This window comes from Euleptes europaea, chromosome 10, assembly GCF_029931775.1.
Source record: "Euleptes europaea isolate rEulEur1 chromosome 10, rEulEur1.hap1, whole genome shotgun sequence".
NCBI lineage: Eukaryota > Metazoa > Chordata > Lepidosauria > Squamata > Sphaerodactylidae > Euleptes > Euleptes europaea.
The window spans coordinates 57531984-57548262 of record NC_079321.1 but is presented as its reverse complement, the minus strand read 5'-3'; the positions used below and the strand labels follow the sequence as shown (position 1 = coordinate 57548262).

The 16279-nt window shown below is 42.7% G+C and overlaps 1 protein-coding gene across 2 annotated transcripts; it reads right to left on the bottom strand.

Moving 5' to 3' along the window:
* Nucleotides 1-341: 341 nt before the first annotated feature.
* Nucleotides 342-15365, bottom strand: FHL5 (four and a half LIM domains 5). 2 transcript variants are annotated; one of them, XM_056856653.1, is made up of 5 exons: nt 15206-15365; nt 12019-12193; nt 9608-9777; nt 6888-7074; nt 342-503 (listed from the first exon to the last, which is right to left on the bottom strand). In XM_056856653.1, the coding sequence occupies exons 1-5, from the start codon at nt 15362-15364 to the stop codon at nt 352-354; spliced, it is 843 nt and encodes a 280-aa protein (XP_056712631.1). In that variant the 5' UTR covers nt 15365; the 3' UTR covers nt 342-351. The 2 variants fall into 2 exon arrangements, with proteins under 2 accessions (XP_056712631.1, XP_056712632.1); XM_056856654.1 differs by lacking the exon at nt 12019-12193 and having other exon boundaries at nt 15206-15349.
* Nucleotides 15366-16279: the final 914 nt, after the last annotated feature.

The following is a 16279-nucleotide window of genomic DNA, read 5'->3' as shown; positions in this document are numbered from 1 at the left end:
ATACTGAAAGTATAATTTATTGGAAGCGCTATGTAAAAATTAAAAATATTTAAAAGCATTAAAATAGCACAATGGCTTTTCCTGAGGTTGATAACTGTAACCACATACCAACCACCATTGTGCTATTTTAATGCTTTTAAATAATTTTAACTTTTACATAGCGCTTCCAATAAATTATACTTTCAGTATTTATACATAGACTTTTATATATTTTCTTTTCACCCAACCTTGGGTACCTTGCCTGATTAAAGAACCATTATACTTCCCAGAAAGATTTCTGTTTGCTGAATGATTAAAGCAAACAGTGAGAATTCATAGGAAGTAAGATATTTGCTTTTGGGGTTTATTTAGCTATATGGTGCTGATGCAGTTGCAGCAGAGGATCTGGTCCTGCTGAGTGAGAAACCCCTTTCCCACAAGAGAGCTGGAACATTTCCCACAGTTAAAGCAGTCACTGTGCCACTGGCGATCCTCAAAGGAGATAAATTTGGCTCCACCAAGAGCTATAAAGAGAAAAGATAGTAAGTATGATTGTACACATCTTCCAGCACATCACAATGGGTAATATCTTATTCTCTAATAAAGCAACGTATTCTCATTTCTCCTAGACTACGTTCAGACTTTACATAAACAAGCCAATGAACAATATACTGAGCTTCCTCTAGCTCAGTAATCTGCAGGCAAATCGTGAGTTTTAATGCTTACCTGTGGGTCTCAGGAAAGAAATATATAGACGTTTTTTCATTACATACTGTAATTGAGTCATTTTAATGGTTTGGAAAGTCTGATTGCAGTTTATGATTTCTTGTAAGTGACCATGGCTTCAAGGTAGACGAAGAAGAAGAGAAAGAAGTGTTGGTTTTTATACCCCGCTTTTCTCTACCTTTAAGGAGTCTCAAAGCGGCTTACAATCACCTTCCCTTCCCCCCCACAACATGTACCTTGTGAGGTAGGTGGGGCTGAGAGAATTCGGAGAGAACTGTGACTAACCCAAGGTCACTCAGCTGGCTTCATATGTAGGACTGGGGAAACCAACTCAGTTTATCAGATTAGAGTTCACCGTTCATATGGAGGAGTGAGGAATCAAACATGGCTCTCCAGATTAGAGTCCACCACTCTTAACCACTACACCACGCTAGCTAGGCAAATCAAGGTAGATATTAAGAAATAGTGGATTAATGTGGTGTTGCAGCTAATTGTTCAGCAGGGTGGACTACGGATCTAAAATAAAACATGTTTCTGCTGAGCCATTGTTAGTTGCCCAATGTTAATTTTGCCCATTTAAGAAACTCTGAACACTCATGAACACATGAAGCTGCCTTATACTGAATCAGACTCTCGGTCCATCAAAGTCAGTATTGTCTACTCAGACCGGCAGCAACTCTCCAGGGTCTCAGGCAACTCTGAAGTATGTTGTGCGTGTGTGTGTTTGCACAAATTTGTGGGCACACACTCAAGCACACGATGTCTGAATTTCGTGTTGCTTTTCTTGGATTCCCACCCCCCCTTCCTTGAATGATGAGTTTTGAAATTAATTGCCAACGTTGTTTTTCAGAGCTGGGGCGAGAGGTTACTCAATTTGTTTTCAAGGGATCAAGCTAATGGTCTTGAGTACTTTTAAATAGCCAGGGCATGTTTGCCAAACATTTAATTATAAGCCCTTTAAACACAAATGTTGGATCGTAAAGCAGCTTTTCTTTTGCTGGCAAGATTTGTTGTTCAACTCTGGGACTATTAAAGCTCACATATTGAGGCTAAATTAACTGAGGCTCCTAGTATCAACTTATAAAATGCCTTCTACATTCATCTTCTACCCTAGATAAGGCCCATAGCTTATTTTTTTCAAATCAAAACTCCACAGAAATCTCTGGGTGCAAAGGTTTCATAGATTATATTCTGAGTTCCCAATTACAATATTTCAGGTCTCAGTGTGCTTCTCTCCTGTATTTAAGATATTTTATAATTTTATATTCTTCATTTTTAGCATAATTCAAGAGCTGGACATAGAAAACTGTCAAGTGGTAACTTATCCTATGTATGTTGTTGTTTGTTACTACAGTTGTATCCCATCCTTCCTCCAAAGCACTCAGGATTGTGTACTTGCTAGGGTTGCCAGGTGGGTGTTTTTGGCGGGTAATTGCCTGCCAATCCACCCAGTTGCTCCGGAGCAGCGTCTGCGTGTGCATGCATGTGCATGCATGTGATGACGTCACTTCCAGTCTTCTGGAAGCACCGGATCGCCGCAGCTGCTTTAGTACTCAAACTCCAAAATCGGGGGGGGGGGGGTTGGGGTTTGAGTGTTAAATCGGCCGCAGTGATGCAGCACTTCTGGAAGTAAAACCGGAAGCACACGTCATCACGTGTGAGCACCTGCACATGCATGCAGCTACCCCAGCCCCGCCCCCTAAAACCTCCTGCCAATTGGTAGGGGGGGACCTAGTAACCCTAGTACTTGCATTGACTACAAAGGATGGTGTTTTCCCTACTTTTATCCTCTGTGAGGTAGAGAGGTCTTAGAAATAAGCACTCTTCAGGCATTGTACAACTATGCATACCAGGAGCCCACTGGTAGGAGCTCATTCTACCATTTCACGTTCATAGGGCAACAGGCAGGTTTTCAGTGCCCATAGAAGAAGAGTTGGTTTTTATATGCCGACTTTCTCTTCCACTTAAGGAAGAATCAAACTGGCTTACAATCACCTTCCCTTCCCCTCCCACAACAGACACTCTGTGAGGTAGGTGGGGCTGAGAGAGCTCTTAATAGAACTGTGACTAGCCCAAGGTCACCCAGCTGGCATCACATGGAAGAGTGAGGAAACCAACCCGGTTCATCAGATTAGCGCCTGCTGCTAATGTGGAGGAGGGGGGAATTGAACGTGGTCCTCTAGATCAGAGTCCACCGCTCCAAACCACCGCTCTTAACCACTACACCACGCTGGCTCTTTGTGGTACTGGCGTGGAACATCCATGTTACTGCATTCAAAGAAAATGGCAACCACGTGCTTTAGGAGCATTGCCCGCTATTGTAACGCGTCACTGCAGCATCTGAAAGGGGCAATAATGACTTGCTCATGGCCACTGAATAAGGTTCAGGGCAGAGTAGGGCCTTCAAGCCAGGCCTTTCCCGGCCTGCAGTTGATCCAGTTGGGGTTGCCAGGTCCCTCTTCGCCACCGGCGGTAGGTTTTGGGGGCGGAGCCTGAGGAGGGCAGGGTTTGGGGAGGGGAGGAACTTGAATGCCATAGAGTCCAACTGCCAAAGCAGCCATTTTCTCCAGGGGATCTGATCTCGATTAGCTGGAGATCAATCAATCAATAGTTTATTTGCAGTCATAGACCATCAAATAAAGCAAATTTGCATGGTTAAAAGGTACAGGATAAAAACAGATACAAATAGATTTGCTATTAAAATAATTAAGTAGTTAAATAGTTAAAAATGGCAAGATTATCAAAGTGCATAGCTAATTAATATCCGAACGAATACTAAGTGTGATAAAATTAGAATGCAGGATAATAACCTAAAATTACAGAGACTAAAACTAGGAAGATAAATAAATAAACATGCATTCAACCTGTGTAATCAAACAGTATTCATTCTCTATTTCGTTGGCTGTTGTATGTTCTTAAGAAAACTCTGCCTAATTTTAATTGCTAGCCAAGCAAACCTAGCCATGCTTGTTGATAAGTTAGCCACTGAATCCAATAAGAGGAGCTCTCAACGCCGCTTTCTTAAAGGTCTGGGGATTAGCTGGAGATCAATAGGAATAGCAGGAGATCTCCAGCTATTACCTGGAGGTTGGCAACCCTAGATCCACTACATTGTGTTGTCTTGCCAATTGTTAAAGAGAATCCGGCTACTCTTCAGGTACAGAACTGGATGCTCGCTTGCCATGGTAGCCTTTTGCCCCACAGTTGGGATTAAATCAGGCTGATTAGCTGCATGATACATGAATTATACAAGGAGCCAAAGTTCTGCCTTTTTTTTGTTCGTTCCTTCTGACACTTCACAGCGAAAGGCAAACTGGTACTGAATATTCAACAAAAGTATTTTAGACTACAGTCTACCCATCCTAACTATGTGTGGGGGCATATATCGTGCTAAAAATAATTTTAACAGCCATGTGCTAAAATAAGAACTTGCTTGTCTCGCTATGGAATCAGGAGGTGAGTTATCATGTTCCTTCGGTAGGTGCTTCTACCATGTGCTGACTGACTAGATTAGAGCAAAAATAAAAATCACTTCTTTGAGCGTTCCATCGATTTGAATTTAAATGCAACAGCATTGTTCGCTACATTAAGACTGTTTGATAGGTAGCTGTTTACTGATTTGAAAGGTCTTTGAAATCAAAGACCACTAAAATAAATACACAGTTTCCGTCCTTCAAAGCTGATTGCTTTATTGGTCAAGCACAATATTCTATTTGTGCTTTTAGCTGCGGCAGACCTGTTGCCAGAGCTACAGGGCTCAAGAGAGAAAACCAGCAGAGTTGTATAGGAAATCCTGTGTTTTACACCGAGGATCTTACTGACTGTATATCTTAATACTGTGCTGTACAAGTTACAGGTCTTAATGCTAAGACATTCTAGATTTCCTTACCCCTATTCCTGGTGGGTGCCCTGACATGGATTCCCCAGGCTAGCCTGAATCCTGATCTTGTCAGATCTCAGAAGCTATGCAGGGGTTGCTATGCAGAGGAAGGCAATGGCAAACCAGCCTTGTTTGTGTCGCTGGCAAACCAGCCCTATAGGGTCGTTGGAGCCCTTTGGTGCAGAGTGGTAAGCTGCAGTACTGCAGTCCAAAGCTCTGCTCATGACCTGAGTTCGATCCCAAAGGGAGTTGATTTCTGGTAGCCGGCTCAAGGTTGACTCAGCCTTCCATCCTTCCGAGGTCGGTAAAATGAGTACCCAGCTTGCTGGGGGTAAAGGGAAGATGACTGGGGGAGGCACAGGAAAACCACCCCATAAACAAAGTCTGCCTAGGAAACGTTGGGATGTGACGTCACCCCATGGGTCAGGAATGACCCGGTGCTTGCACAGGAGACCTTTACCTTTTAAGTTGACTGTGACTCGAAAGCACTTTCCACCACTGTTCCTTGCCAGGGGAGGGGCTTGACTGGCTCTGCAATGGGTGAAGTGAGGTGGTGACCTCAGGGGGAAGGTTCTGGAGGGGGATGGTAGCTCTGCCTTACCCCCATATGGGACCCAAGAGGTTGGTGGTGACCTCAGGTGGAAGATTCTGGAGGGGGACACTAGCTCTGCCTACCCCTGCATGGGATCCAAGATGTTAAGAAGCCCCACTGAACATGCTGTGCGGTCTTTAAACCCTCCTGGGGAACCAAGAGGGAAGGGGTGTTAGTTACTCTAGTTCCTTTTATTTTTGCTACAAATATCAGTTTGCTCTCTACTTTTCCAGTTTGAACACTCACTGGAATGTGCTATGCATCAGAGGAAAAAGGTTTAAAACTAAACTGAAGATTTAGCTGAACTTAAAGTTACTTTGGTCATTCTTTAGTTGCATGTGCAACATTTAACCACCTCTTTTGAGTTATCTTGTTTGCACTTAGTGAGTTGTGCATTCCACACCAGCTGGGTCATCTGTCGGGACGAACACCATTGGGTCTAGCTACACGTTCTTCTGTTTGAAGCCAGGCCCTCTTATTTAAATAGATTACAATGGACGGGGGGCAGGGTAAGCTAGCCACAAGAATATATTAGGGATAATGTGGGAGAATAACTGTTTTATAGCAAGAGGAGGCCCCAGTGATGAAGCATATGGTAAGTTAGGCATATGGGGGCATTTGGCAAGAGAATGCCAAGGCCAGGGAAATAAAGCCCCTTTCCTCCATCACAGAAAACTTAAAAACAAACTTAACCTACACCCAAACTACAAAACAAGATTTAAAGACTGCTTCAGGCTAAGGTTGCAGGTCTTCAGAAGATGAAAGAAACAAAGAAATAATGTGAACAAGACCATAAGGAGTGTTTTAGAAAGGTCCCAGTCTGTCTGGATAAGATCCTCTGCTGTGGCTGAGAATGAGGAATTCGGGCAGGAAAGTGTCAGTTTCAGAGATACCAGTTTCTCAGGTGATGAGATGAAGTGACACCTTGTGAGGTAAGTGAGGCTGAGAGAATTCTGAGAGAACTGTGACTAGCTCAAGGTCACCCTTGAATGGTGCCCATTTCCAGTAGAGGGAACAGTGGAGGACCCCTTCCCTCCTGCTTTGACCCACTGTTGTTCAGACCATCAGAAGGAGGGGAAGAAATAAACTATATGATGTCTGTCCTTAGTTCCATCCAAGTCATTAATGGTTCAAACAACTGCTCTCAATTAATTGAGCAGCAGTTCTAAAATATAAATACTTACAACATCCTCAGATATTTAAACAGCATTTGAGATGAGGCCTCCCTTCCCTATCAAACAGGATGGAAATGTCTCATCCAAGATGAGGGGAGGGGCTGTGGCTCAGTGGTAGAGCATCTGCTTGGCGTGCAGAAGGTCCCAGGTTCAATCCCCGGCATCTAAGGCTAAAGGGACTAGGCAGGTAGATGATGCGAAAGACCCCTGTCTGAGATCCTGGAGAGCTGCTACCAGTCTGAGTAGACAATACTGACTTTGATGGACCAAGAGTCTGATTCAGTATAAGCCAGCTTCAAGTGTTCATGTGTTCAAGACAGTGCCTGTTTATACATATATCTAACATATAAGAACATTTTTCCTCCAGAACTAATGATTTTACTCATAAACAGATATGTAAAGGCTTACTTGCTTCATTAATCTGTTTAAACCTGTAAAATGTCTTTGATCGAGGCAGAAACAGCCCTATTAAAATGCTGCTTATAAAATTTGTGTAACTAATCAGATTTGTGTAACTAAATAGTAGATGAATCACCTGTAATGGGCTTGGAGCAGGCCGCACACATTTTTTCATAACATCTGCCGAAACATTCAAGACAGTAAGGATGCTCATCTTTTGAAATGAACCGTTGGCCTGCCAGCTGCTGTTGGCATCCTGTACACAGAAAGCATTCTTTGTGCCATGGCTGGTCGCGATATGTCACACCACCAGAAGTTATCATCTAATGGATAACAAAAAACAAACAAACAAAAAAAACCCGAATAGCCAGATGGTTTGGATGTGGTCATGGAAGTGTAAAAATTCAGAACAAAAAGGGGTAAAAATCCTCATGGTGCATTAGCATTATTGCTGGCATCGAATTATTCTCAGAAATGGTTACTAAGTTCTTATCTTGCTTACAAAGAAAAAGGCACAAATGAAGCCAGCTTTGGAATAATAAACTCTGACAAAGAAGATTCGCCCATTTTGCACAAGTTCAGGAACACAGTCCTATGCTTCCCCTGGGGAATGGTAATTTGTCGTGTACAATGTCCTAAAGTTGATATCCAGGGCTACAAACAATTATTTAAAGCTAAACCTCATCTTGCATTCCTGGCTACTTCTGCTCCCAGTTAAACAGAGAGGATTATCAAAGTATCCGTCACTTCAAAGCAGGTGACCTAGAGTCCAAATTTAGACACGAATGGAAGATAAACTGCAGTCAAGAAGAGAAGAAAAGGGTTGTGTTGCACGTCCGGGCTCTGGTTCAAGGGTGCTTCAGTGGCCATGTAGGATTCCTAGGTATGTTAGCTGTTCCCTCAACAGAAGTAAAGGAGAGAACCGTTACAGTAGAAAAGTTCTGTGTGTGCTTTAGAATGGTATTGAGGTGCGAGGCTGTAAACGGGATACTCTTTGGGCTGGGCACCACCAGCAAATTAGAACTCGAAGATTGTAGTGTTCTCTGGAGAGCATACCAGGAGAGGCGGTCCTGCAAATATGAAGGTCCCAGACGGTATAAGGCTTTAAAGGTCATCACCAGAACCTTAAATCTGATCCAAGGTCATCACCAGAACCTTAAATCTGATCCAGTATTCTAGCTGGAGCCAGTGGAGATGGTAGAACACAGGCTTAATATGTGCCCGCAGTGGGGTCCCTGTAAGAAGTCTCGCTGTGGCGTTCTGCACCAGCTGGAGTTTCTGCATCAGTCTCAAGGGCAGCCCCATGTAGAGTGAGCTGCAGTAATTTAGTCTGGAGGTGACCACTGCGGCCAAGTCAGGCTTGAGAGGTAAGGCGCCAACTGCTGGGCCCGGTGGAGATGGTAAAAAGCTGTCCGGGCCACGGCTGTGACCTGTGCCTCCATTGACAAGGAGGCATCAAGAATCACACCCAGGCTCCTGACCTTGGGCGTAGGTGTAACTGCACACCGTCAAGAGCTGGGAGACGGCACCCCACCACAGAGCTGCCTCGGCTGAGCCACAGGACCTCTGTCTTCAGTGGATTTAGTTTCAGCCAGCTTTGCCTCAACCATTCAGTCACGGCGTCCAAGCACCTGGCCAGTGTGTCTGGGGCCGAGTCTGGATGGCCGTCCATTGACAGATAAAGCTGGGTGCCATCAACAGCCCAGCCTGAAACTCTGGACAAGCTGGGCGAGAGAGCGCATATAGATGTTAAAAACATGGGGGAGAGGATCGCACCTTGCGATACCCCCATGCCGCAGCAACGCTTCTTCTCCCAGTGCTACTCTCGGTCCCTGACCCTGGAGAAAGGATTTAGTTTTTAATCTATTGGCAATCCTAATCGGAGTTTTTAAATTGTGGCTTTATGGGTTTTTATAATTGTTGCTGTATTTATATTGTTATTTTTCAGGGCCAAATTGGCCATATGAACAGTATCATTAAAGTAAAGTAAGTATTTATATTGTCGTCATTGTGTTTTTATTGTCATTTTAGTTATGTTGTAAGCTGTTTTGAGCTCTGCAGTGGAGAAAGGTGGCTAATAAATGTTTTAAACAAACAAATAAATGCATGTAGCCCAGCTCTGCTCTTGCTGGATAGGATCTAAGCCTCGGCGAACTTCAGTTACCACTTCATAAGTGATCATCTGTACTCCCCCACACCAAATAACTATTTGGAAATCAGTCCTTCGCACACACATTCCTATAATTTTATGGCAGACACTAATTTTGTACAGGGGGGTTGGTTGATCACAACTTCATCCCCTCCCCAGGAGGGTGAGCTGTTTTCCCATAAAAATGAACCAAATTGACTCAGAGTCTGCTGTCATGGAAAGTAGATAGAAAACAAAAACCATAATAGCACATAATTTCCCCCTGGGACCGTAGTACAGTGATAAGTGCTTTTTAAAATCTCAAAAAAAACCCCAAAGGGCTCTAGTTTGGTGTAATAGTGTCTGTAGAATATCATTAATAGGTGGCTGGAAAAATGCCTAATCCTTTTCTGGATCGGCTGCACAGAAGGATGCTCACAGGAAAGTGGAGGAGTTAAAACACTCCAGTACCCCAGAGCGCACTTATGATGCTCGTGAAATGTGAAGCCCATTGCTAAATACATAGCGCTGTCACAGCACTGACCTACTGATTACCCTTTTGGGTGTATGGTAGAATGGATTTCCAGCATCCCCTTTCTCTGCTCTAAGTTGATGATCAGCTCCTGCAGAGCTGGAGATCGTTGGATCAGGGTTTCATAAGTGCAGTCAAATCCACTGAAATGTCCCAGCCTCCCTTCCTCCCCCGCGATTTGCATTTGGTTTCTCACCTTCTTGCAGGAGTAACAACACTGAGCAAATTGCTTCTCAAAGCAAGGTACACAATAATTGTCATTGTCTTTTGTAACCAAGGGCTTTGTTCCTAGTGGTTGCCGACAACGTTGGCAAACAAAGCATGCTTCATGCCAACAGTTCCCTTTAAACTCCATTTTACGAGAACCTGCAAAACCAAAACCAAAATCACTCAGATTATCGGCCGGTTGTGAATGTTTTATACAGATGTATCCAATGCAGAATTATAAAATTAGGATGTTCTTTCTTCATAATTCACTACTGAGTACAACATTTGTTCAGCAAAGCAAGCTTGTTTGCAGATTTCTCAGACAAATTTTATTGTTAAATGTAAAAGTTCGTCACAAAACTCACAGGATTAAGAATTGAAAAATCCTGTCTAAAATGAAACAAAACAGTATTATGTGTTTTTCTTTTGTTTCCTATATTGACTCCAACAAATTCCTTTCTGGTACAGACACCATAAATCTTGTGACTCTTAGTGCACAAGCTTTTCCTGTTTACTAAGAATTTATTTTGGGGAATTTCTTATCGCACGCACACTTATAACTCCATATGTAGATTCTGCCAATACTTTCCCAGCATACAGTTTTGTTTCTTGCTTGGGATGACCGAAAACCTTTTAACAGCTAAAACAAAACATATTTAAAGATATTCAAAATCGTAGGGACCTGCTATATGGACAATGCGATAACCAGTGATTCCACAGACACTATGAGCTCCAACCACATTGCAGAGAGCCTATTTGAGACCCAATGATGTGTAGTGGTTAGAATATAGCCTGAGACCCCCATATTGTTGAACCCATGGGTACTTGTGGAATGCTGAGAATGTGGAGTGGGTGCCTGCATAAAATGAGGTAAAAAAAAAGGGTCAAGGTAGTCCCCTGTGCAAGCACCGGGTCATTCCTGACCCATGGGGTGACGTCACATCCCGACGTTTACTAGGCAGACTATGTTTACGGGGTGGATTGCTGTTGCCTTCCCCAGTTGTCTACACTTTACCCCCAGCAAGCTGGGTACTCATTTTAGCGACCTCAGAAGGATGGAAGGCTGAGTCAACCTTGAGCCGGCTACCTGAAACCGACTTCTGTCAGGATCAAACTCAGGTCGTGAGCAGAGCTTTTGACTGCAGTACTGCAGCTGACCGCTCTGCACCATGGGGCTCGCTATAAATTGAGGGCTGGGGCCAATTACAAAATGTTAGCAGGTTGCGTCCTCCAGTGACAGAAACTGCAGTTTCTGAATGGGTGCTCCCTGCAAACAAAAAGGTGATGCTTCTTGGGTCCTTCTGAAGCACCTCCTACTCCAGTGTGATGGAGGAAATCCAGACTGTTTATTTAGTTTGGGGAAGAAGCAAATGGGTGCTAAGAACCCTGTTGGTGGGCACCATGGGTTCCACAGGTGTCACACTGGAGTAGAGTGTTGGACTAGAGCGTTGAACTAGGGACAAGAAGACCTTTGTAAATCTTCCTTCTCTCATGAAGCTCATTTGGCCCAGTCAATCATTCAGCCTCACTTTCCTTACAGAAGACTGAAAGAGACAGCTGTTATTTTCAGATTTTGCTATGGGCTAACCTATCTAACACCTTTTAGTAAGACCAACCAAAATAACACACTACATTGTGCAAGTGTTTAATTTTTTAGCATGTAACTTCAGGCTGGATATAAAACAAATAAAAATAACCCTAAAAACAAACATGGGGGGGGGACCTCATTTGCCAAGCGGCTGTGGTGTTAAGGCCTCCATCTGCATCCTGTATATAGGCTTGCCAACCTCCAAGTGGCGGCTGGAGTTCTCTTGCTATTACAATTGATCTCCAGCCAATAGAGATCAGTTCACCTGGAGAAAATGGCCACTTTGGCAATTGGACTTTAGGGCATTGAAGTCCCTCCTCTCCTCAAACCCCGCCCTCCTCAGGCTCCGCCCTAAAACTTCCCACCAGTGGCGAAGAGGGACTTGGCAACCCTACCTGTGTAGGATGCTTAGCTGTCTTCAGTGGCCACAAGGTATGGCTAGCCAGTTGTTTGGAGGGTAAGTTTGAATAAGAGTTATGAACGCTGCCCTCACCCTCCTTAGAGAATGGAGGTTACTAATACAGTGTTAAATAAAATAAATAGCTAATGTTTAAAAAAACATGAGGGGAGAAGAATGGAATTTTCCCAGCAAAAAATGGGATTGCACATTCTTGACACATGGAAGCATTCTTCTGAAAAGGCCCTTTGAGTAAAGCAATGAAGTTCAGGAATACCTTGCCCAAAGTCCAGAAATCATGACCTGCCTTTTAAACTCAACTAATCAATTACTTACATTTAATTTAAAAGTGCCATGGACCACTTTTATTTAGTTAGGCAGTTAAAAAAAACAAAACCTTTCCTTGTTATCTTACCCGGCATAATGGTCCTCTGGCAGTGGAAGCACTTTGATGAATACTCATTAGAATAACACTCCGTACACAGCAGGCGATTATCCTTGGCAGCGAAAGGCTTTTCCACCAAAGAGTGATTGCACTTGGCACACTTGAAGCACGCTTCATGCCAGTGGCAGCCTTTATAAGCAAGGTCCTTTGAGACAGTAAATGCATGTTAATGAGAAGCATTTGTTTCCGTAAAAAATGCGAGTAGATATAATCTGTTTGGAAGACATCATGAGCCACTGGTGGAGACTGTCAAGTATGACCTCAGAGATGGCTGAACGAGATTGACATTGTGTAGCTGGCACCGTTAAGATATCAACTTTAGTACCGGCTGTTTTCCTACTAATCTCTAGTGACCCTGTACCACAGGAAGTTGTATATCCATAGGATCCTATGAAGAGGTAGGACCCTGGGTATAGTCTGATGTGCAATGCACATTGCCTTGAGTTATGAACACATAAAGCTGCCTTATGCTAAGTTAGACCTCCTCTCTCTCTAGCTCAGTGTAATCTTCTTTGGCTGGCACTGGCTTTACAGTACCTCAGCCTTTCCCAACCCTTACAACTTAACATCCTTTAACTGGGGATGTCAGAAACAGAACCATGGATTTCCTCTGAGCAAGCATGGACCAATCAATCAATCTTTATTTTACGGTCATTTGACCAAAAATAGAACACATCTATTAAATTTGTAATAAAACAGTATCAGTCAATTGAAAAGTCCACAAAATAAAATATATCAATAAAATCCCACATCTAAAAAGGTAAGCAAGCTAGCTTCTAAAACGTTTATCTATCAAATTTTACCTATCTGTACGTTACATCCTTTCGGGCCTTATATATAGCAGCACAAAATTTGGCCACACATCTCGAAGTTTGTGTGTTACTATCTTCCAGTAGTTGTTGGATACAGATTTTATCAGGTAGCCCTGTATTATTTCTTAGAGTTTCTTGAATAGTCTTAGATCTTAACTCATGATGGAGAGGGCAGTATAAGAAGACGTGTTCACGGGTCTCAATTTCTTCACCATTGCACGGGCAGACTCTCTTGGTAAGAGGAATTTTTTAATATCTGCCTTCTAGGACGGCTGATGGCAAAGCTCTAAGCATGGACCAATAGAGCCGCTTCCCCTCCCTGCATAAAACATAATATATGGGCTGTACCCTTCAGAGTTTTTAGCTACCCCCAGTGAACCTAGGTAACAAGCCACCCCTCAACATATACCCTGGTTGCAGCAAGGCAAAACTTTGCATTTTCTCCCAAATGTAATACAGATTGAGTATCTCTTAACTGGACATCTGATATCCAGATTGATCCAAAACCTGGACCTTTTGAGCCATAATACAGGCATTACTCATAGGCCCTTAGCAGAGCCATTGATGGTTCAATGTACACAAAATTATTAAAAAGAGTTTAAAATTACATTCAGCCCATGTGCATAAAGTATATATAAAACATAAACAAATTTTGTGTTTCAACTTGGGTCCCATCCCCAAAATATCTCATTCGGTATATGCAAAACTTCCAAAATATTCCAAAATATGGAATGATCTGAAATACGGACCACTTCTGGTCCCAAGCAATCTGGATAAGGGATACGCATCCTGTAGTGGCAAAGACAGTTCTCTTCCGGCTTCTCCTAAGATTACTTGACTTCCACCACCTGAGCAGTACAAAATTAAATGATAGCTTGGGGAAGGAGGGGAAAGGACAAACTGTTCTGAGTTATCTCCACCCATGAGCCACAGGAACCACAAATGGGATTTACAATACAAATGTAAGCAAAGGTACTCCAGTCTAAGGCCATTGGTTTCAGTGGACTTAAACTGGAGTAACTGCATAGGAATGCTCTCTGGGAAAGGCAGGCACACATCTGCTATCATACCCCACAGCAGTACAAGTTCTGATATGAATTCTCTCTGAATGATGAAAGAAAAAATAAATGCAAGGGACCCCTCCCCACAAACAAATTTTTTTACTTTGTCTCTGTTTCCACCATGATATCATTAACATGATAAGCAAGGAAGCACGAGGAGATACAGAAGAAATTAAGTTGTCATTTAGCAAATAACATTTTTTTTTATCAAAACACATCTTTTTTGAGGCATCTTGCTCATAAAAACATTATTCTTGCATTAAAATGATACACATTTTGTTTCTAGGGAGATGCCTCTTGAATCATTTAGTGCCACTGTTATCAGAGGAAGCCATTTGTATTACAAACCAATGAAAGTCATTTTTTACCGGTGATTTGTCAGAGGTGTTTATCTTAAAGTTTTTCCCTTGATCTTATCGGTTGAATTAAACCAAGGATAGAAAGTTTTGTCATCTCTATAAGCAGAATGGTTAAAAACCTGCCAACTTGTTGCTTTTTATCAGATTTTAAAGAAGCCTAGACATTCTATTGAGGTTAATGCAGCAACTTAAGGTCTTTGTTCATATTAGGATGCTGAATTCAGATGATGTATGAAAGCCATCCTATTGGGTCTCAGGGGAAACTGCAAATCCTTATAGGCTCCCATCTCTCTCCAGGAAGTACTGCTACGGTTATTTATTCACAAACTGGATTTTGAAAAATGTCTTAGAGCAATATCTGCAGATTATTTTTTTTTTTGGGGGGGGGGGAGTTTCTATGTAATCTCCTTCTCCAAACCATCCAGTTTGTATCTCAGTGTTTTGGCTAGGGTTGCCAGTTCCTTCTTTGCCACCAGTGGGAGATTTTTGGGGCTGGTGAGGGATGGGTTTGGGGATGGACTTCAATGCCATAGAGTCCAATTGCCATTTTCTCCAGGTGAACTGATCTCTATCGGCTAGAGATCAGTTGTAATAGCAGGAGATCTCCAGCTATTACCTGGAGGCTGGAAGGACCTGGCAAGCCTACCTGGAAGAAATGGCAGTGTTGGAGAGTGGACTGTATAGAATTACATATTTGCTAAGCTCCCTTGTATTCCAAATTACACCATCCCTGGGCACCATCCCTAAATATCCAGGCATTTTCCAAGCTGTCGTTGGCAACCCCACCAGCCCTTTACATCTATCTCCAAATGAATGAGTCCAGGGTTGCCCTTGATGAATTTACTGTGTTTCACAAGTATTGAAAATACCTGGTTATTTATTTCTTCCGTCAAATCTGTAACCCATTAGCCCCCCCAGTAGTTACCTTGGAATGACATTCAATGGGCTTCTTGCAATCCTCACAGATGTTAGCAAACAGGCTGTCGTAGCACCGGACACAGTAAGCATTCTCTTCTTTCATGGCATATTGCTTTCCACCAAGGGAACCCATACAGTGATGACAATTAGAATGAAGACTGGCCATTTGAAGTTCTTCACAATGTTTCTTTAAAAAAAAAAAAGGTCAGTATTCCTATATTCCTACATTCTAGGATCTGTTACTGCAGGAAGGTAGATATGCTGGTTAGTGACACAATATTCTGAACAGGAGTTTATAATGAAAACAAAATAATCCCCCCCCCCCCTCCACTGGCTCTGCTCAGCATTCCCATTTTTTAAAAAAAAATCAGTTTCCCCGTCTCTCTGCAAAATGTTACCTACTGGTCTGTTCATACCTGGGATGGAAATACCTGGTCCTGTGTTGATTGTATTCTGAACTGGCTGCAAAATGGTTTTACGATTGCTTCGCCATAGAAAGCCATTGTACAAATGTTTGACTCGCTTCTGATACGGTATGATAAAAGTTTATTGTTTGTGGCCAAAGGCCATCACAATCTATCATACAAAACATTAAAATAACATTAAAATAGTCTGACCCACAAGAAGCTAGTAAATAAATATATTTAACCCCCTGATTAAAAACAGATTTAGCCTGGATTGGCTGCTAAAAGCAAAAAGTGACATTTTGTAGGAAACATCAGGATTGGCAACTGATAGGAGAAAGAGTAGCTTCTCTGGATCTGGAAAAAGGTTTAGGCCCTTTAGAAACACTGTGAGAAATTTAGATCTGGGCTCTGTATAAAGAGGACAGAATAAGGTGTAATGTGCTAGGTCCTCTGGAACTGCGGCTCCACAAATACATAGGTGAGAGGCCCGTGGTGTTTGCAAGTAACGTCCAGCTAACAAAGCTGTTGGCATAGTTTGAAACTGCAGGGCGGTAAAAGCTATTCCAAGATTATGGAAGGGGATACTGACCAGGTATGAAGCTCTGACATGATCCCTTTTAAACTGTTTAAACCATGGCGAGAATTTGGATTGGGAGATTCATTTAGTGGCTTCG

Coding starts and splice junctions, on each gene's coding strand:
- FHL5 (XM_056856653.1), bottom strand. CDS start 15,364: ATGGCCAGTCTTCATTCTAATTGTCATCACTGTATGGGTTCCCTTGGT. Junction 12,194..15,205: donor CCATTGAATGTCATTCCAAG/GTAACTACTGGG, acceptor ACTGTCTCAAAG/GACCTTGCTTATAAAGGCTG. Junction 504..6,887: donor CTGCTCCAAGCCCATTACAG/GTGATTCATCTA, acceptor TTCTCTTTATAG/CTCTTGGTGGAGCCAAATTT.